Genomic DNA, 22,733 nt, shown 5'->3' with positions numbered 1-22,733 from the left:
TACGTCATGTTAAGCTAAAGCGCGCGTGCTGAATTAATATGACGCAAACAATGCAAAAAGGACGGGCACGCACGCGCACGTGCATTGTAGGGCGATACATTGTCCAGTATGGGTGAATAGCACTGCATACCATGTTTTCGTATGTACACGGGCACATTATTTTTGCAGTCGACTGAGCGATCATTGTAGGTGGTCGAACTTTTTTTACCGAAAAGGTATTTATGAATGGGAATAAATATGTGCTCGGTCGGTATTTATCACTCTGTTTAAGACCGCTTAGAGTCTGGGTCCGGCTCGGGTAAATATCAGCACCCAGACTCTAAGCGGTCTTAAACAGAGTGATAATAACCTCTCGAGCACACATTTATTCCCTTATTAGTTGGTGAGGATCCATTGAAGTGGCAAAAGCTTGTCAATCTTTCAACCCGGTGTAGTCTTGGTCCAAGGCTGAAGTCGGCTTTATTGTTACCCGTATGCAGCCGGTCTCTGACAAACTAAAACGCCGTCAAACTGCGGCGGTGGTGGTAGACGCCGACGGCGCAGTCAGAAAGATGAATCAAATCCAGTCGCGAAAGCGAACTCAAATGTGTGACGTCACGGCAAATTTTCGCACTGCGAATTGGCAAAAGTTGTACACATTTCAACTCAGGCGAATTTCGGAGCGAATGCTTCGTCACGTCAAATTCACATCGCAACCGCTTTCACATGAAGTATGAACCGGCCTCTTGAAGCCCAGCCTTCATACTTCATGCAAATGTGAATGCGAAGCGAATTTGACGTCATGAAACATTCGCTGCGAAATTCTTTGCAAAATTCGCTGCGAAATTCGCTGCGAAATTTGCTGCGAAATTCGCTGCGAAATTCGCCCGAAATATGTTCAACTTTTACGAATTCGCAGCGCGAATATACTTGCCACGACGTCACAGATTCGCGTTCGCTTTCGCTTTCGCATGAAGTATGAACCGGGCTTTAGGGGGAAAACTACAAATCCATTCATGAACTACTTAGACCCAACCCCACCACGCAATAAACTCACGGGAGCAGTGACCTACCAGCGGTCCGGACCCCAATACGACGGGCCAATTAAAAATTAAAATAAAATCCCAATTAAAAATTTGATCATCTTGTTGATAGCGCCCCCCTGGCGCCGAGATGGAATAACGGCACTTGCAAGATCGGGACCTAGCAGGAAAAGGTGCAGGTACAGTCTTAGACTAAGACACAACCCAGCCGCACAGTCTGACATGGCAGCAGTGACCTACCAGTATTGTGGACTCCAAAACGACGGGCCATTCAGTCGTCCCATGGCGGCAGGATTAAAGTGACCCTCACTTGATGCTCGGATACGCTCATCAGGAATGGTGCCGTCTTCAAGACCCAGTCGATGACAACTATCTGCTGTCAAGATCAAAATAATAACACCATGGATAAAAAATGTTGGAGGGTGGAGCATTTTTACGGAAACCCTATAGTGCCAGGTTTCAGAAGTGAAAAAAATATTCTTTCTTTGCGAAATAACGCATTAGTATTGCAAAATAACGCAATAGTTTTGCAAAATAGCGCAACAAAATTACAAAATAAACACAATAGGTTTGCAAAATAACGCAAGAGTATTGCAAAATAACGCAAGAGTTTTGCGAAATTACGCAATAGTATTGCAAATAACGCAAGAGTAAATAACGTAATAGTATAGCATAATTACGCAAATGCATGTCGGAATTACGCCAAAGCATCGCGGAATTTCGAAATAGTGTTGCAAAATAAAGCAATAATATTGCGAAATTACGCAAAAGTATTGCGAAATAACGAAAGAGTGTCGGAATAGTACTGCCAAATAACGCAATAGTAAAGCGAAAGTACGCAAAAGTATTTTGGAATTACTCCAAAGTATCTCGAAATTACGTAATGGTATTCGAAATAAAGCAATAGTATGGCTAAATAACGCAATGCTTTTGTGAAATAACGCAATAACGCAATAATGCAAATAACGCAATAGTATCGCAATAGTATTGCGAAACAAGCATGAGTAATTATAGAGACCGGTTCATCGAAAAAGAACGCGAATTTGTGACGTCGTGGCAAGTATTCGCGCTGCGAATTCGTAAAAGTTAATAATATATCAACTCGGATAAATTTCGCAGCAAATGTTTCATGATGTCAAATTCGCTTCGCATTCGCATTCGCATGAAGTATGAACCGGGCTTTACGCAATAGTATTGCGAAATATCACAATAGTATAGCGAAAGTACAATGTGAATAATCACTTGACTGAAACTTGCATCTCACATTGTAGTGTAATAGGGCAAGGGAAGTATAGTACTGGTTGATGTTTTCGGCATATTTTTGGCGTCAATTTACATATTATCCACGCTAAAGAAAACTACTGATTTTAAACGAAAATATATATAAATACTTGCTTAAGACGGTTTACCCATTTCGGTTTACCCATGTGTGCTCTGGAGGTTTTTATCACTCTGTTTAAGACCACTTAGAGTCTGGGTGCTGATAATTACCCGAGCCGGAGGCGAGGGTAATTATCAGCACCCAGACTCTAAGTGGTATTAAACAGAGTGATAAATACCGACCGAGCACATATTTATTCCCATTCATAAATACATTTTCGGTAAGAAAAAATCATATAATTCGTTCAAAACATCCCGATTTTGTTCAACAAATTCACTTTATGCTTTTTGAAACATCCCTCTTGCAAAATAATGGAGTGTTCAGCTGGCAAGTAAGATGTAAACAACCCTTTTATGGAGATTGACTCGCGCGTATCATGTTCTGCGCGATGTCGCGCAGAACGCACCTAACGCGTTGCGTTTTGAATTTAGAACTATAAAATTCTGACTCCCTGGTAGTGTTGCGCATGCCTACGTGAGGATTGTGAACGTTCAACCAATGAAACGATAAGAGGCACTGGATTTTTAGGAGTCCACATTTTATTGTGACACTGGAAAAGTGTTTAAGACCAGCTAGCCATGTCTTTATCATCCGTTTAAGACCGGCCACGTGACGGGCTCTCGACCAATAGGAATAGCTAAACTGTCTGAGGTATTTATGAATAGTTGATACAACACCGGCTATCTGGTTTTAAACGCTTTTAGAGTGTCATATGAAATTTTGATTCCTTTGAAATCTGGTCCCTTTTACCATTTCATCGGTTGAACGTTCATAATCCTCATTTAGGCATGCGCAATGCTACCAATGATTCCGTATTTAATGAATAGTCCTGAATTCAATCTACACTGGCATAGCTGCGCTCTACGCCACATGACGCAGTACGCGCGACATCACGCAGTACGCGCCACACGCGAGTCAATCTCCTTATAAGGAGTTGTTTACGACTACTAGAGAAAGGTTATACCATTACATAGTTAGAGGGATGTTTAAAAAATAACAGGAATTGGCCTTGTTTTACGAAATCGTTGAAAGTTTGTGTGTTTTCTAAATATCGGTTTCGGTTGCGCATTTTTTAACAAAAATACAATTCATTAAAAAAAATCACCTTTTGAGGCAAAATTAGTTTTACAGTATATTCAATAAAATGTTGGGATTTACAATTCAAAACCTTCAAATCGAATACATGTACAAATCACCTGGCATGAGTTTTATTTTGTCAAAACTTACTTTCAAGCTAGCTCTACACAAAAATGTCTGGTTTTGACGGAATATTATTAAGATAATTTGCTCCGGACATTTTGCTTACTGTAGCAGATATCTAGACTTACGTTTCACAGTATCATCATTGCATCGTATGGGGCATCCTTTCCGTACTAACTCCATGAACTGTGCCATCCATTGGTGCATGTCTGCTGCATCCAGCTCCGGTGGTTGACCGAAGAAACAAACCCTCGCCTTGCTCTCCACACAGTCCATGAATACTAGAACTATATCGAATTATAAGCACACAGAACAGATTCACTGCAATACTTGTGGCGGAGGATCTCGGGGCCTAACCTAAGTCTGCCATGATTAAGTCTGACACCTATTTGGCTGGAGACAATCTTCTCAGACAAATGATGGATTTAAATTTAACCAAAAAAAATATCATTTTCAAATTATCCCTACGTTACTTCCGGTCTGATGACGTCATGATTTCGAAACATTTAAAAGTCATTTTGACGAATTTTTTTTTTTAATTTTAAAAGTCAAACTCTATCTGACGTAAAGGCGCCCTTTTCGGGTCATGATATCATGCTATTTATACGGCATTCCTGAATAAACACTTTCAGAATTTACAGTTGTAATTAATGCTCATTTTTTCCAGTAACATTCAGTTTTCATTGCACATCCGGTGTCATTGGAAGTGACGGTCAAGCGGTTTTGTTCAATCTACCCATTCTTTTTTTATTCATATACTCGTCTCATGCACTTCAAATTAAAGGACGCCAACTACTGAATGCAGTATTAACGGTTATTGTCCTAAAACTAAGAGACAACTAGGTAGGGGCCACTATGGTCATATTTTAGGGAAATAACATCTTAAAATAATAATGATAATAATAATTCTCTCGCACCTCACACCTTAGCTGAGTGTCACAGTGATATTGTGCAGCAAAGATGAAAAATGAGGAATTGATAACAGAGGGTGTCATTGTATGTTTTGGATTGCGCATTATCTTGATCGCATTGTACAAGAAAAATCCAGAAATACGAGCCGTTAACAAGGTCTATACCTATTTTCGTTGAAGGGCAAAACCTAGTTTGATTTACATCACCCCGACGCAAAATTCCATCTTATATAAAGGTCTACCTTGTACTGTCGACCGCCGCATAAAACTTCACTACAAAACAAAACAAAAGACAATTTTATATAGTTCAAGATGGAACAAGAAGTGAAGAAGAAGCGAAATGCAGGGTCAAAAAAAACCCGAAACCCAAATGTCGGGACGATTGTTTTAGTGAAGTGCTGCATGTAGCACTGTCAAAATCTAGGATATAAAAGCCCAATTCATAAGCTTTCTTTTAGTACAAGAATTATTCACATCACTTATGTACATACAGGGTGAATAAAAATAACACACCAAATGTCGGGACCATTGTTTTATTGAAGTTCTGCATGTGTAGCACTTTCAAAATGTAAGATATGAAAGTCCGATTTATAAGCTTTCTTTTATTACAAAAATCTTTCAAATCACTCATGTACTTTTCAAGTTACGGGTTTTAAACTCAACCACCGTTTTAAAGGTCCGCCACGGATCACTAAAAAGGTGTGCGTTCTTTCAGAAGAACGAAAACAATTCATTCACATCCGTATGTGATTTGTTTTTCTTTGCTGAAATAACACTTAACTTTTTTGTGATCCGTGGACAGAACCTTAAAACGGCGGTTGTGTTTAAAATTCTCTAACTTGAAAAGTACATTAGTGATTTGAAAGATTTTTGTAATAAAAGAAAGCTTATAAATTGGACTTTCATATCTTACATTTTGAAAGTGCTACACATGCAGAACTTCAATAAAACAATGGTCCCGACATTTGGTGTTTTTTTTTTATTCACCCTGTATGTCTTTAAATTAAGTGAACTTACCACCGATGGTTGCAAAGACTACGCCAACGGCCAAGTATCGCGACATGTTGATGGTCTGTTCTGAAAGCTTGGTATACCGTTACTAAATTGTAATGCAATAGCTGTGGTCGGTATTAACAGAATGAGAAAACACTGAGTAGTGACCTTTGCTGTTTATCAACACCAAACTATACTACCGATGTTACACAAGGCTTTTACTGATGGGATTGGTTGGAGGTAGTACTCAAAACTAATCGCTTTATGGACGACCGGGTCTATATTTGTAAAATAAAGCTCTTTGAAATTAAACGACTGCATATTCGCTTGAAGGTTACCAACCAAAGAAGGGCAGTCAACTTAACTAGCTCCGTTGTGTGGCACTAGTGATTGCTTGGGATAAATTTAGATGGGGAAGAGGTTAATTGAGGTTATCGCCAGAGACCAGAAAAAAGATGAATGCCTTTCAGAATACGACAGTCAGGCAGGGGTAAATGATATGTGGGAAACTTGGTTCAAGATATGAATGGCTGATGGTAGAGTAAACACGACATGGTTGATGACAAAATTAGAAACCACGAATAATTTAAAGAAAATCGTCCACCTTACCGTCTGACAAGGGCGGATCCACAACACTTTTTTTTTGGGGGGGAGGGCAAACATTTTGTTCCTTTGAAAAAGTTGGTCCAAATTTAACGTGAAAAGCAAGGGGGCACTAGGACTCTTCATGCATGGCGTTGGTGCACGGTGGCGCAATTTTAATGTTGCCGTTCGAGAATGTCATTTTCTTAAGCATCGAGTCGAGCCTGCATGCGGTTTTGCTCGTACCCCCGCCCTGCAACAGAACGCTGGCCGGATCAGACGGGCTGGGGGCTGGTACCCATCTTCCAAATGGGGGTGCTCTTCAAAACTGAGCAGTATTATGCATACTACATATTATATGGACATTATCACGGCGCATTTAAATGGCTGTTGAGCGGGATTTCTTTCGTGGGATTGGTGTCTGAAGAACTCTATAAACATTTATTGCAATCATTGCCGACAAATAAAATTGTCAAAAAAATCCGCCAGCCGCCCCCCCCCCCCCTTGCTGGATACGCCACTGGGGGGGGGGGGGGGGGGTTTCTGTAAGAAAACACGCGCGTGGTGCGAACTCAATTCCACTTGAGTGTTACTTCGTGGTGTCGCTGACGATATGATGAAAACAAAAATGGCGTCAGGATGCAGCATTCTTTCCGCACCATGTGTAATTCTGAAAAGAACTCAACGATTTGGACAGTATATGATCTGCCCCTTTGTCAGGAGAAAGGGCGGATATAATATGGCTTGACTGTATGGAACAATGAAGGGCGTAAAGGATAAAATGTTGAGCAGGGATGCTGGCTAATCAGTGGGGAATGTCTCCTTTAAAAAAACCAGACAAGTAAGTAAACTAACAAACATTATAAACTCCCCCCCCCCCCCAAAAAAGGTGCGCAATTATAATACGTCAAAAACGGAGAGTAGAGTAGATACCGGTAGTCGATCTTCATCAGAGAAAGTTAGGAGGTAACCAGCGTTCATTCTGCTGATGAACGAAGCAACCGAGTCTATGCAATTAATCATTATGCAATTTCTACCACTATCGATTCATAACATTGGGTTAATGTGAGCCACATTCATCATTGGGCACGCATCGATTAGCCAGACTGCTGGCCAGTCATTCAACTCTCACATGGAAATGAAGAGTTGGTTATGTTGTTGACATCTTCCAGGTTTGGTCTCAGTGGTCGGGTACGTGTACGCTTTCACTTCCAACTTGTCACTGGCATGAAGGAGGGCTTTATTTTACCGCGCCATAATCTGAAAGGAACTCAATGACGTGAATAATAATTGTGTTTCTTCTATTTCTTTGCTTTTCTAACTTCCTCTTAGTTCAAAATATTCTTCTTGAGGTCAGTTGTTTACTGTAGCTTTCTCTGAAAGGGTGGGCGACGATATTTCAAAGTCTTTAAGTTATTGAAGGTGCATTTTCGTCCGGACGCGATGTCGTCCAAATTCGGTGTTTTTAAATCGCTTACAACCAACATGTTGTCACGTACATGTAGAAGATGTAGACAAATTCTAGCACGTGATCTGTGTACCCTCACGATGCCCCCTTTCAATGGCGGTGGCGTTGTACTAGCTATGATACAAAGCAACAGTTAACACATCATCTGAATAATAGCTAGCTTTCGCCACTGAGGGGGGGGGGGGCCTCCGTGATAGAAGTGATAGCGTGCCAGGATTGGTCTATGGGCGCAATGCCGTGGTCGAGTAAAAGGGTAAACCGTACTTTGTCTGAGTGCACTCACTCATTTGCCGGGCATGGCGCCATCATTCTTCAGGATTTTTTTTGTTAACTCAAGCTTATTACAGAGTTTGCTTGATCAACTTGAGTGCCATGCCTAAAACATGGACTTAATTCTGGTAATGTTCCCGCAATGTCGCCAGTGGCGTAGCCAGGAATTTTTCAGTGTGTGTGTGTGGGGGGGGGGGGGGGGGGGGGGGCTGGAACATTTCATGGGGGGGCGTCATGTAGATCAATGATTTTTTTAGAAACTCAAAATCTCAGTGGGGGGCGACTGGGGGGCGACAAGGTTTCATGGGGGGGGGGGGGCTGTCGACGCCCCCCACGGCCCCCCCCCCCCCGAATGTCGCAAAAAATCGACTTTTCTTTAAGAGCATTTATGCAACAAAATGTATTCAATCCATTAAAGCCCTTGAGTAACATCGATATGTCAGTACCATTGTGTAACATCGAAATTTCGTCGGTTTTCTCCATCGAAATGTCAGTACATAATGTACTTATGTAGCAACTTTCAGTCTAACGCGAGGCAGTGTAAAAAGACTCAGCATTGTTTCTCTGTTGGTGTAAATGATCACAGCCAACGACTTTTGTCCACAAATTTAGTAGTAAGACCAGATTTGCGGGAGTGAAAAAATCATGTTGCGGTTCTTGGAAATCGTGTCAGTCTTTGCTACCATCAGTGGTAAGTTTGCTTAAGTTAGTGAAATCGTCCTCTTTTTCCCCTATGGACCCCTTGCAAATCTCCCTTTCTTGTAAAACTAGGAGTTTTTAATCGTTTTTTCCTCTCTTTTTTGGGGTCTTTTTTCACGGGTTCATGGTTCATGCAGAATCATTTAATACTGACGAGAGTTACAGCTCATTTCCAAAGTTTTCATGAGCAGTTTGACCCTTCAAATAGTTTTGCCTTTTCTCCGCATAGGCCTTAATTTCTTTAAGATCTGATTTTTCCCGTTGTTGACTATTGCCTCTCTCCCCAAACTCTGAGCGGGAGGCAATTTGCAGGCTAATATTCATTCACTTTATTGCGTATAAACAAAGATTTTGCACAACTGGCAATATATGCGGATTGTTTTTGTCCCACGTTAGTAACGTCAAAAATCGAACTTTTGGATCGCAATTTCCCCCAAAAGTTCATTTATTTTTTGATTTGGTGTTCAATGAAAGCCTACTGAATCGATAAGATAATTTTCACTTGCTGATTCATGACTCTGGAGGAATTTTTAAGGGAAGTTAAATCCGAGAACCATCCCGGTATACTAACGCATGCGCATTTTCGGACAACATCATTTTACACTCTGACTATGAAAAAATAAATGAAATACTTTCTTGCCATTGATCATGTGGTTTTAAAAGAAGTCTTAAATTACTTCAACCACATTAATCTTACTTCTTTACCCAAATTTCAGGACAGAATTATCACCTCCATGATTTTTGCAGTGAAAATGTTCTGTGTGTTTGCTTTAATTCGATAGTTCTAGTATTCATGGACTGTGTGGAGAGCAAGGTGAGGGTTTGTTTCTTCGGTCAACCACCGGAGCTGGATGCTGCAGACATGCACCAATGGACGGCACAGTTCATGGAGTTAGTACGGAAAGGATGCCCGAGACAATGCAGTAATGAGACTGCAAGCGCTGCCAAGGGTAAGTCGAAGTGAATATCTGCCACAGAAGGCCAAATATCGGTCAAACCAGACACTTTTGGGCAGAGCTCGAAGGGGAGGTTTGTCAAAATAACAATTATGTTGGGCCGATTAATATTCGACTTTATGATCCTTTTTTTTTCTTCTAAATTTGTAAATCCAAACATTTCTTGAATATGCTGCACAATTTCAGGTGGTAATGTTACCTCTGAATGTGTTTTTTGTACGAATCGTAAAAACAAAAATCAAAAATATATATAACCCCAAAACTTTAATTAGGCAATTTCTCTGTTTTCACCTCAGGGACATCACGAATTAATTAATAGTACTACAAACTCCAGGGGCGGATCCAGGAATTTTCTCGGGGGGGGGGGGGTTTCATCAGCAACTCTGAAATGTACACAGGTTTTCTCCGGACTCTTCGCCTCCGTAAAATCAAAAACTGGGGGGAGGGGGCTGGTCAATAGGGGCGCTGTTCAAATTCGACGATTATTAACACTATAGACTCAGAATGGTGTACCGTATTTTGAACAGGCGGACATAATACCAGTATATTTTGGGGGGGTGTCACAGCGGGGGGGGGGGGTTCGACTTATTTTTTAGGAATCTGTATGAGTTTTTTGACAGAGCTGGGGTTTTGACGAAATGAGATTGGTGTCGTCAAAAAAGTAATTTCGTAACCACCCCCGAAAAAAACTTTACACCACACGAGCGACTTGATTAAGAACAATCCCACTGCCAACGGTGAAGCCATAATTAAAAGTAAACTGAACCTTCAGATTTACATAAAACTACTTACTTCAGTATTTGTGAGGATGTTTTGAAAGAAAAATGTCGTTTTTTAAAAACATCTAGTTTTACTTATCGTTTCCTTCTTATCTGTTATCTTTTCTTTTCAGTTGTTTGATGGCGGGGATGTCATCTCTGCTTCTACCCCATACACTAACTACTTCAACCAGGCTATCATGTCGTCTACTGTGCGCATTCACCCTACTCGCTCCTTCACAAACACAGTACTTCGGTTTGAGTTGATTCAATGTCCAATGGATTAATTCCATGTGGATTGATATTCATTAAAGAATTGTTTTTCATTCACCTTTTGTCACAGAAAAAAGTGGCCTGATATGGAACATTTATCTTATTGTATCAGGCGCGGTTCTACTGGGGGGGCTTTAAAATTTTCTCTAGCCCCCCTTAAAAAAATTCCATAAAAAAATAAAATGGCAGTAGCAAAATGTTAGGTGACGTCACATGCGTACGGTCTCCCCCTAAATAAATAAGGGCATTTGTACACTATTGGTTATTATAGTGTGCACAGGATTTTATCAGCGCTCCCCATTGAAACCATGGTACGCAGCCCCCCCCCCTTCCCTTCCCCCTCCCCCTATTGATTTTCTAAGGCCTAAGTGTCCGGAGAAAATAACAGGTCTACATTTCAGCACACCTCCCTACAAACATTTCTGGATAAACCCTGCTAGCCCCCCCCCCCCCAAAAAAATGAGGCACTATAGAACCGCGCCTGTATTGTATCCTTGCTTTTTGAAATAAATGTGAGAGATTATAAAGTGATTCGCGAACAAAGATATTGAAACAATTAACGTGGAACCGCCAACATAGGGGTACCCATGGGTAGCCAAGTTTGCAGGACACCATGGGCGTAGCGAGGAGAGGGCAAGGGGGCACTTGCCCCCCCCCCCTGGAAAACCAAAAATAAAAAAAAAGAAGAAGAAGAAAAAAAAAGAGAAAAAAGAAAAGAGAAAGAGGTGCGAAGACAAAGTGGTGTAAATTTAATGAGTTGGGGGGGGAATGTCCCTGCCCCCCTCTTAATTTGATAAATCGAGAATATGTTGAGAAATGCAAGCATTTTTGGCAAAAAAAAAAAAAAATTGCCCCCCTCTAGAAAAAATCCTGGCGACGCCCATGCAGGGCACCGTTACGATTTTGCGAAGGTCGCAGGTTCAAACCCCGCTCCTGTCTGTTTTTTTTTTCAACTTTCTGCTCACAGACGCCCAAAATTGGAATAAAAGTAAATTTTCTCGTTAAAACAAGAGATACACATCGAAAACTAGTTAGCCTTGATGAAAAAGGCATGTAAACAGCGCGGGGTGTCATTTTTAATGTCGTTTACCCTATAAACCGTGCACACCCGCGGGGGTTGCCTGCGGAATACGAAAAGGTCTTTTAATAAGTGTCTGTCCAAAGAAATTCGAAAGCTGCACCCACCGGCGGGCGGCGGGTGGCGGGCCGGTTCACCGTACGGTGCGTCGTCACAATACGTCACAATACCGCAGAGAGGTTTTGGTCTCGCGCGAGCGACTCAAAGCGTCGTTTCCGTTGTTTTCAAACCACATAATGCATGCACAATGCTTCACCATGGAAAAGTTACTTCATGCTTTCTTTTACTTTTACTTTTGGGTGCAACGGACTTCTCCCGCCGTTACGTAATTTTTTTGTGAACGCGAGGTCGCCAATTCAGGCTTCTCCGCTTTTGTTCCAACATCGCTATACAAAGAGCGAATATGGCACACACCACTTTACCCGATCAACCTGCATTTAGACGATATTCGGGTCTGTTGCAAGCGAGATACGGTATTGAAACTAGAACAGAGCATTTACTCTTTTCCAAGAGTAAATATCGAACAACCCGCAGTTCATAAACTGGACAGGGATGTGATATGTTAATAACTTCCGCAAGAGCTTATGATTTTTTTTAATACCAAAATATGGTGACTTTTTTATTTCCCGAAACAAAAATTGTGTAAAACACGAATCAATGACTTCGATCGCATAATTTAAAGCGAGTTGAAAACTCAAGATTTATGAAGAGGAATACATGCATTAGGAAAAAATGTCGGTTAAAACCAATTGGCTTTGTCAAGATGCCACAGGTGAATAGGGACATATACAATGGCGGATGGGGGGGGGGGAGGGCAACGGGGGCCATGCCCCCCCCCAAAAAAAAATCACCAAACCCATATCTTTTTTGAAGATGACGTCGCAAAAAGGCAGCCACCAGCGTACTGCATTAAGTAAAAAACACATTTTTTTCGGGGAACAAAAAAGAAAACAGTTTGGCCCACCCTAAAAAAATCCCCACTGTGTCCTGGATTTGGCCTGACACATTCGTTAGTGCGAGACCAGTACCGGACTGAACAGTCGCGCGACATGCAACGAATTGTTGATTGCAAGAAGTGAAACAAAGGAAGAATAGTTTGAGAGAGGGGTGGTTCCTCCATCGAGAGTGAAGTTGAATGGGCGTAACAATGAACGCCCTAAAAAATTACGTAACAGAGTGCGCCGTCAATAGTGTAACGCCCGATAATGGAAGAGAAAGTATAAGGTGCGTTCGAATTCCTTGGTATACTGTAGTGACTGGAAGGAATAAGCCTTTTCGGAGTTCCAACTACGCGCATTCGTAACCTGTGACAATGCACATTGTTTGTCTCAAATGCCTTTTGACAGTACCCACAATGCACAAACAGCCTTTTTGTAAAGTCAGTGGAGCGATGATGTCAAAGGCCATTTGAGACAAATAATGCGCGTTGTCACAGGTTATGAATGCGCAGTTGAAACTCCGAAAAGGCTTATTCGAGTACATTGTTCAATGATGAATATTTGTGGGATACTCTCAGTCAATTGAGGGCACTATTTCAGTTTAACGGTCAAGCCTACGCAGGTTTGGTTGGGGGTTAAACATACGAAAAGTAGTTCGCAGATAATTAGCTGTTTCGGCGACGTAGTTTGCCGAAACAGCTCCTTTATTACGTGTGTTCATTTTGATATTAAAGATAGATAAAGGAATTCTTTGCTGTTGTGATTAGAAAGAATTGTTTGTGATTACTTAATAATATTGTACAGTGTGCAGTGACGATCAGTTGTGCGATTACTTTTAGTTGTTTGAGGGCGCTATTCAAGTTTAACGGTCAAGCCTACGCGTAGTTTGTTTCGGGAGTTGAACGTACGAAAAGTAGTTCGCATATACATTGTAATTGGCTGTTTTGGTAACGTTGTTCGCCAAAACAGTTCTAGTTGCGTGTATTTCGTGTTAGGATTCAAAATAGCAACCGAAACATTTCTTTTATTTTCAGTTAGTAACCGACTCTTATTTAAGGCTCCCAACCAGGGGAAAAACCTAGAACTTCTAGATCCATATTCTACGTAATGTAACAAATGAAAAAAAGATATACATGTTTAATATTAGATTCTGGTAATCAGGTTCTGTTACCCACAACTCTCCAAGGTGCAGTACCGTGCGTTTGAGAAACCCACCAAATCAAAGCTTATTTCAAAATCTTATATTTTCTGTTTTATTTTTGTTCATTTATCTTATGACTTTTGGAAGAAAATTCCAACAAAGGATGTCATTCCGAAAAAGTAGTCCTATGGTCCATCGCCATTTTGCAAAATGACGCGTATGCGCTCCATTGCAAAATAAAGCACTTTTGGGCCCGATTTCATGCAAATATCACAGAAACACGGGCTCACACTCCTGTGTACGGCTTCCACCCAATTTTTTTGAACATCAAGTTCAAAGCCCTCAACGGTGTCCACTCTGCGTTTGTAACTCACAAACGCCTTGACCTCTAGTTGTGTTTGAATTTTCTGTTTAAACTGAAATGTTAGTACATGCAGGCCTACAGCTTTTACATAAGTTCAGGGCTCGACTTTAGCGGTGGCCCGCTAGCCTAAGTCGCCCGGTTGGCGAGTGAAATTATTAGGCTACTGCAAAGATGAAAGGACTTGAAAAAAAAATGAATCATTCAATTTACAAGCAAACCTGTATCAATTTGTGTCTAATTTTAATATTTGTTTATGGTCAGATTATTTCAACACTGACAAGAGTGCCTCAGGATACATGTTTTAGGCTACATGTATAAACATTCTTGTTTATAAGACACTCTTTAGCAACCCACACTCTATAAAAAAAAAAAACACGCGGGCTTGTAAAAATTAAGGGTCTTGTAAAAATTCAGGGTCTGTAGTAACCCGGCTAGAAAAAAAATGTTAAGGGCTAATTTATCTTTAAAGAAAACCATTTCGTTTTCACTGTACCTTATAAACCCCGACAATGGTAAAAAATAACAATGGGATAAAGAAAAACAAAAAGTTATGTGGTGTTGACCAAGCATTCAGGGGTCGCGATTGGTTACCGACTCCCATATAGGGCTCTTCCTGGGTCTCGGATTCCCCGGCCCACCACACCTCCTTCCCTGTCCATCCATGTAACCCCGGGGGGGGGGGGCCAAGCACCGTTAAGGGAGGAAACGAGGCGACACCCTATGCCTTGCTGCCGAGACAGCAAAAGAGCCCCGTACCTATGAGTAGATGCATAACCTGGACTTCGCAGACAGTCCCAGCCGGTGACTTAACTGATTGGGCTAAGGTCGGTTGGTATTTGACGACGGGAAATTAAGACTCTTAAAGTAAATGACTGAGCGCGTGTATTGAAAACCAAAAAATGTACCCGGTCCGTTTCGAACCCCGGACCCCGCGGTCTGTGTTCGATGACTCGTACCACTAGGCTAATGTACATACAGTCTTCATACTCAGAGTCTTAATATATGGTTGGAAACATAGAGGATTGTCAGCTCCAGTCTGCGCTTTGCCTTTATACGTGCATGTAAAAAAGAACCCTCTAAACTTCGAAACTCGATCCCGTCATAAACAAATGATTTAAATGTCTTGTAAAAAAACCCGAACCTGTTTCATGAACATGCACTTTGGCTGAAATTATGTATTCGTATAGGCGGTACATTCGCCGTATTTTCCCCCCGCAAAGTATCGGTCTATTTCCAATACCTTATACTCATCAATCCATTAATTTTGTTTCTCGGGATTTCGATAAACATCACTCTACTAGGCAAGCTATTCATCTCCATCCACCATTTACTGCTTTTTTGCTTCAAAAATACGAGGTAACCGAGTGATGGTACTCTGCACTGATCCCTGAAGAATTTTCTATATGTTTACAAATCTATTTTGCTGAATGTTTAACTTGATATATCTTACAATAGTTTTCACGTCTTCAAAGGTTTATTTCTTCCGCATTACGATTGCTGACTTTTTACATACCAAAACGTGGATATGATGACCACTTTTATTTCTTGAAACAAAATTTCCAGCGAGTTGACAAACTCAATTTTTATAAAGTGGAGAACATGCATGTTGAACTTGCTGGAATTTTACTCACTGAGTAAAAAAGAAAGAAAAGAAATGGGTAATTGGTAATTTCTTTTCTTTTTTTGATGGGGGGGGGGGGGGGGAGGGGGGAAATTGCCCCTGTTGGCCCCCGCCCGGATCCGCCGTGTACGTCCCTTTTCATTGTGGCATCTTTTTTTGACAGAGCCAAGGTCAGTTACCATTTTTTTTTTCAGTGTGACGTCGCAAAAAAAGGCAGCCATGTTGTGTACAGCATTAAGATTCAGCCACCATGCAATGATGCCAGGAAGAATCCTAGTGCCCCCTTGCTTTTCATATCGAATTTGGGGCGGAACATTTTGGACCCACTTTTTCGGGGAACAAAATAATGTTTGCACCCCCCCCCCCCCCCCCCCCCCCCCCCCCCCCAGCTCACTAGCGCTAGTGTAAAGTAGGTCGGAAGTCAACTACTGCCTGTCCAGTTGTTGCCGTTGGCGGCGCAATCGTACTCCACTGCATGCATATTACGTAAACACTGCTGCATCGATCATGCATGTCAGTGTCACAATTATTTCTTGTAAATTTTAGTGTCAATAATGTATTGGCGCCCCGCGTCACGGTGCTAGGAAAGCTGCTGACTGTGAGATCGGGTGAGTATTACGATAATATTATCATGATTATCAGAGGTTCAACCGTAGCTTGAACCGTGGTCTGGGTGTGACACCAACGAACACTTACTTAGGTACACTTAAGATTTGATGGGAATATCAATTAGGCCTATAGTATAGGTTTAAGCCTTTTAAGACATGTAAGACCCCATATCCAGATGTCAAATCTATTCTTGAACTGGTTGACATTCAGAACCATGATGTCTCTCTTTAGGTAGGGGCTCCATGACTGAACGCTGTACTCAAGATGTGGTCTGATGTAGGCTTTATACAATATCCCAAAGCTTTCTTTGTCAATGTGCTTGAATGTCCTCTTGATGACTCTTAGACTTTGCATCGCTGTAGCTGCTGCTTTGGTACATTGCAAGCTGGGTTTGCAGTTACTTGTGAGGTGCACACCAAGGTCCTTCTCTTCCTCAACTTCTTGAATGGTTTCTCCATTTAAGGTGTATTCAACCCTCGGGTTATCCTTGCCCATGTGCATGCACTTGCATTTCGCAGCATTGAAACAAAGTAGCCATGTTTGAGACCATGTTTCCAGGGTTTGCGATCTTTTTGAATCTTCTGACTGCCATCTGAGCCATCCTTTCCAACAACATTGTATAGCTTGGTGTCATCTCAATCTGCAAACAGTTTAGCCGTCGATGAGACAATATCTGGGAGGTCGTTGATATAGAACAAATAGAGTTGGTCCAAGCACTGACCCTTGTGGAACTCCACACTTATGACATCTGCCCATTCCGAGGATTCCCTTCTAACTCCAACTTGCTGCTTCCTGTTTCTCAGAAATTCCTCTACCCACCTTAGTACCTTCCCACCAATTCCATATGCCCTTAGTATCGATATTAGCCTCTTGTGGGGAACTGTATCAAAGGCTTTGGCATAGTCCAAGTAGATTACATCCACTCCACAGTCTTCATCCAGGCTTTTAGTGAGGCATAACCTGTTCGTTAGAATGTGGTAGCAAGAGACCCTAAAAAAATGGCCTCTCTAAAAAAATTGTTCATTTTCACCTCTAATATCCCACCCCAGAGTTCATTTACATACCTCATACATTCAGCAGTCATTTACGAAGCCTAATGATCGACTTGAAACAGACCACCAAAAAAAATGTGAAAAATATTGACGATTTCGGTGGCTTGTCCGTTGAAAAACGCCAGTTCCAACGGCTATCTTCCATTTTGTTTCGCTAATTATGTAAATGTATGCATCACGTGATGACATCAAAAAAATCTGCGCGCGCGATGTGGGTACCACACCGCTTTCAGGCGCCGCAAGTGAGTTTTATTTTCCTCTGGTGCGTTGTCGCGGAAAGCATTCTCGTTGTCTTGCTTTCCGCGACAACGCACCAGACGATTTTTTTAGGGTCTCTTGCTACCACATTCTAACGAACAGGTTATGCCTCCAGTGTTACATGTGAATGGAGCATGTCAGCTGGAGTTACTCAAGCTACTCCACAGATAAACATAGCCTGATTGTCTCACAACTAATAAACAAGGTCTGTTTCAAAATCCTGACATCCTTACAAATCCTGCACGTCTTAAAAGATATATTAAAAAAAAAAGTCTCAACCAATAAACAACCTAAGGTAAGTATTAATTTTCAATTTAAAAAAAAATTGTAATTTGAAAATTTTATAAAGTGACAAGTAGGCCTAGGCCTAACACAAGTAGATTCGGCTTAAATGGATCAATTCAATAAGACAGTTAAGCAAAAGATGAAAAATATTAATGTATTGATGAAAACAAAATAGGCCTTTTTAATCAGCAATCCATGCAACCCAGAAATTTGACTGAATTTGTTTGCGTATGGCTCTGTACACGTCGTGGATACGTCTGTCCATCAAAATCTCTTTGTCAAAAAAAACCCCATAATTGTGTGTAAGAGAAAAATTACCATGGCAACAGCCTTCTGTACGTACAATGTTGATGATTACATCTCTAAATAGGGCAAGGTCATAGTGAGAATGGTTTTGTTATGTCACGAAACGCATAACGTCTGTGTTATGCAGAAATATTGCACGATACTAAGGAACTGCAGTTTGTAAATTGGTTTTTTTTTGTACTCTAGGATTTCACACTGTAGTCATTCCATCTTTTTCCGAAAGAACAAAAACAATAGTAATGTTACAAGCACTCTTTATATAAAAGTGTATTAGTTTTGCCTCTTCATTGAACATTTCGTGAAATTACCTTATAGTCTAGGCGATATTTTAAAAAAAGGCTCATTTAGGGCAAGAAGAGGCACTTTTCCTCAGATAGCATCAAGAAGCCTCGCCAAACGTCAGTATTGATGAACATTAAATTCACCATGTAACATTTTTGTTAATATCGCCTAGTCTATTAATTAATGTCGCCAAGACTTTTAATAGGCCTATCACCTAGATTATCCACCATGTAAAATTTTTGTTAATATCACCCAGACTATTACTGTAAAACAGACTTTTTAAGAAGTGTGGACCTTTTTTAAAAATGGGAAATTGATGAAATAGACCTACTACATGTAACTGTACATACGTAAATTCTGAGACATTTACACTAACCACCCCCCCCCCCAAAAAAAACCCTACAACAAACTGTGTTAAACGATGTACTGGTATTCATGAGTAAAGTTGGCAGAAGCTGGGGTGGGGGAGGAGCAAGCTGGCTAAGGGGGCATATCCTGCCAAAGTTCCTCCTTCTTTAGCCGACTTTTGGTTAACCTACAGTCATGAACTGTGCCCCTCCCTTTTGAGAAACGTTTTGCCGACATTGAATGATGAACACGTATACGTGTAGACATGCACAATTATCCTGCACATATTAATAAAACTGAAAATATGATTATATGCATGTCATATGTGTGTTTCATTTTCCAAAGCACATTTGGTCCAGGCTTGATGGCATCCAGGGTCATTAGTTGCCATGGCAATGATTATTAAAAGGAAACCATTCAGTGCAGCCTTATTTTGCTCTGCGCAATTACCATGATTACACAAATAATTGATGTAGAGTTACCTTGATTCCAGCGCTGAAAAATAAAAATGTTGATACTATAAATCTTGAAAGTTGAATACATTGTAAAAAAAAAAAAATTCACTACGGTCTGTGTACATGTTCGTGCGGTGTAATTTAAAGGTAGAGTCCATCATTTGTAATTTGTGCATTTTTTTCGTTTGAAGCAACAAAAGAGTTCAAAATCTAATGAAGGATACTGAGCAACTAACCTGATGAAGTTTCAGCTAAGCTTCAGCTGTACATTCCGAGAAAAACAGCATTCTAAGATCTCAATTTCAAATCAAAAGTTGCTGAATCATGTTTTGAATTGTTTTGAATTGCAGCCATACGCGACGTCGCGCACTGATCCGACGAATTATAACAACCGCGCGCGCGTGTGCGTCGTTCGAATACTTGTGCGCGCTGCGCTGAATAACAAAACGAACTACTAATTTAAATTTTCCTACGGTGCTTCTTAAGAATCACCGTTGGAAATGCCTTCTTTCGTTGATTACTTCAAAATGACAGCTTCCCAGAAAGAATAATTTCACAGGGAGTTTAGTCTCCTTACTATCTTTCAACCAAGTTAGTTTTTCAACAATAATTTCGCCAGTTACTTTTCGGATGGCTGCAAATGATGGACTCTACCTTTAATGAACCACACAAAATAAGGAGACAAGTGGTCCGAAGCTGTTTTGGGTGTACACATCAATGGAGAACCATAAAGCTACTACCTAGGCTGGACCAAATTAAAATGCCCTAAATCCTTCAAACTCCTCTTTGCCAAAGTGGAGGAATTTGGAGGGTTGAGGTTACATGGTAAAAGTGCATTATTGATTTCATAGGATGCACTTTGTCAAGGTCTTGGGCCGGACCTTGTGTTGTTTTTTGCTCAGCCATGCATACTAAATATAAGCCTGGGTTATGCTTGAAATCCTCCGCACTGCTCCAGGATGTCACTGCTCTGCCTCAGCCTATTGACAGTCACTGCCGCAGGATTTAGCAGGATTCAGGCAGTGGTCACCCCTCCACGGACCATATTCATGAAATATTGAAGAATTTGCAGGATTGAGGCTGTACAATGTATGCTATTTTTCCATGAGGCCAATTGGAGGATTTTGCAGGATTGAGGCTACATCCTAGCAAAAAGGGAGTTAGGGTTAAGATCTGGTCAGGCTTGATATTAACAACATGAAAGTACCGTAATTCAAACTAAGAAACAAAAGAGAATCATCCAAAATGTAGATTAAAGTTGCACACCGAGTTTTACCCTGGAAAGTAGGTTTTCTTTGTTAAAATTGCTATTTGTTGCTAGCCAAAAAAAAACAGAGAAAGTCCGATGGGACATCTGACAAAAGAAATCCACCCGTGTTCAGTCATGGATACAAACATTGAATTGTTTGCGGCCCCATATTAATTCATGCATCTTTTTTGTGTTACAAAATGTATGGGCGCATAAGCTACCAAAATAAATGTGTAAACAAAGCAAAATTGAGAAAATGGAGCTTTTTCCATAATTTGACTAAAGCATACCGGGTACATTGAATTGAAAATTCATTTGGAGAAAAAAAACCAAAAACACCAAATAAGAGCATGGGTAGAGCAACTTAAAACAAAAATTCAAAAATATTCAACCTGACCCTGAATACCGAATAAATTTGTAAATGTTTTACTACCGGTATGTCCTTGCATTAGGCACGGTACATTGTTAGTTCAGTAATTACATGTATAGGGCCTATTGTGCACGTACATAATGAACATACATGTATGGTATTAATCTCGTAAACAAAGTACAGGTATGCATGCAGTAAAAAGATGCATTTTTGGTGTTGAAAATTTACAGATAAGCTGTTGGGATGGCCGGCCACTGATCGTTGTTTGAATCCTTTTTGTCTTGCGTCTTTGAAATTCAGCGTTTAGTTGTGAAACTTAAATAAATAGAATGACACTTTTGACAGCTTTTACTTTCATTATATACTTGAGAACGTTAACTGTTATATTAAACTTCATCAGGAAAACATACAATTAAAAAACAAAAATTCCATGTGAAAAAAATTCAAATAAAAACAACATGCATGAAACCCCTCCCCTCCTAAAAAAACAAAATGCTTTGTCATGATGAGAACAGCTAATTTTGCTTTCTACCAATTATGTAATCTAGATAAACAAAGATGTGTTTATATGCAAATTTGTGCTAGGTGTGGGTCAATACACTTGATCAAATATCAAGCCAAATAAAAACAAAATGCTTGAAACCCCCCCAAGAAAAAAAGCAAAATGCTTTGTCATGATGAGAACAGCTTATTTTGCTTTCCAGCAATTATGTAATAGATAAACAAAGATGTGTAAGTATATTATGCATGTTTGTGCTAGGTGTGGGTCAATACACTTGATCAAATACCAAGCCAAAATAGCTAGGACCCACAATCCTGGCCAAATCTCGCTGGTCCCCGACCCCCCGGCCCCCGTTCAATGTTGTCTCTCATTGCGCGGTGTGTGCTCCATCAACTGCAGAGAACAACATTGACCAGGGGAGCGGGGGAGTGGGTGACCGTGGCAGGCTCAGGAAGTGCCCCAACCATTTTGGCCTGGATTGCAGCTCTATGGTAAACACACCACCCATCCTGAGGTAAAGACTACATGTTTTAGTCAGTGGAGCTTTTGAATGGGTGTCCATGTTGTGCCTCTTACGGTATCTCTGTTCTTGGGAAAAGCATGGAGGAATAAAAACATCATCCATGGTAAAAGATAAAATGTACCAGTACATAGTGCACTCACACAAAACCAGCAAGTACATTTTGTACATGTACATGTATACCTGGGGGTGACACTTGATTTGGAAAGCTGAATGCACTTTATCTAGCAAAAAGAAAATCATAATAGACGCAATTTTATTGGTGACTGTACAATCTATGAATGTATGAAAAGGTATTGAAAGCATGCTAACAGACTGCCAGTAGCCCTACATCATTTCCGGGTAAGTGGGACATTATCGTCCTTATAAATACAGGTGATGGTATAAAAAGGCATTGAAAGCATGTTTTTACCACTACTTCATTTCTTAGAATGAGACATTTTTCCTAACCAGAAATACAGGTTGTGAAAATAATAATAGGACCCAACTCATTCTAGCTCTGTGCTCATATTCATACAAAGTCCTGAATCCTTCAATTTTTATACATTGAGAGGACAAACCCTTGCATCTTCTGAGATTTCACCGCGCTTCAAGTAAAATCTGATATTACTCTCCATATAGCTTATTACCACTTGGCCATACGTACTGCCCCATTGAATGTATGGTCTTTTCAACAACACCTTTTTTTGTGAATGTCATACATGTACATGTTGTAGCTGCAATATGCCTCTTAAGCATTTCTCTTTGTCTCTCATTCCTTGTATGTCATTTTTCAAGGGGCTCCTTCCAAATGATCCTAGAATGTTCTACATATGAAATGTGCTCTCCAGAACTGTTTTCCA

At 40.6% G+C, this 22,733-nt stretch overlaps 1 protein-coding gene across 10 annotated transcripts in view; it reads left to right on the top strand.

Annotated features, from left to right (window-relative positions):
• The first annotated feature begins 16,126 nt into the window (after window positions 1–16,126).
• The window catches only part of LOC119737669, a 37,519-nt gene continuing 30,912 nt past the window's right edge, over window positions 16,127–22,733 (top strand). For 7 of the 10 annotated variants that reach the window (XM_038212170.1, XM_038212168.1, XM_038212166.1 and 4 more), the window contains exon 1: window positions 21,714–21,862. In XM_038212170.1, coding sequence (XP_038068098.1) covers window positions 21,729–21,862 — 134 coding nt within the window. In that variant the 5' untranslated portion in view covers window positions 21,714–21,728. Of the gene's footprint in view, window positions 16,264–21,713; window positions 21,886–22,056; window positions 22,234–22,733 lie in introns of those variants that run through there. The other 3 variants (XM_038212172.1, XM_038212171.1, XM_038212174.1) reach the window with 3 other exon arrangements.

Source organism: Patiria miniata, unplaced genomic scaffold (genome assembly GCF_015706575.1).
Source record: "Patiria miniata isolate m_02_andy unplaced genomic scaffold, ASM1570657v1 HiC_scaffold_3, whole genome shotgun sequence".
In the NCBI taxonomy this organism is placed as follows: Eukaryota; Metazoa; Echinodermata; class Asteroidea; order Valvatida; family Asterinidae; genus Patiria; species Patiria miniata.
This window is presented reverse-complemented; position numbering and strand designations above follow the sequence as displayed.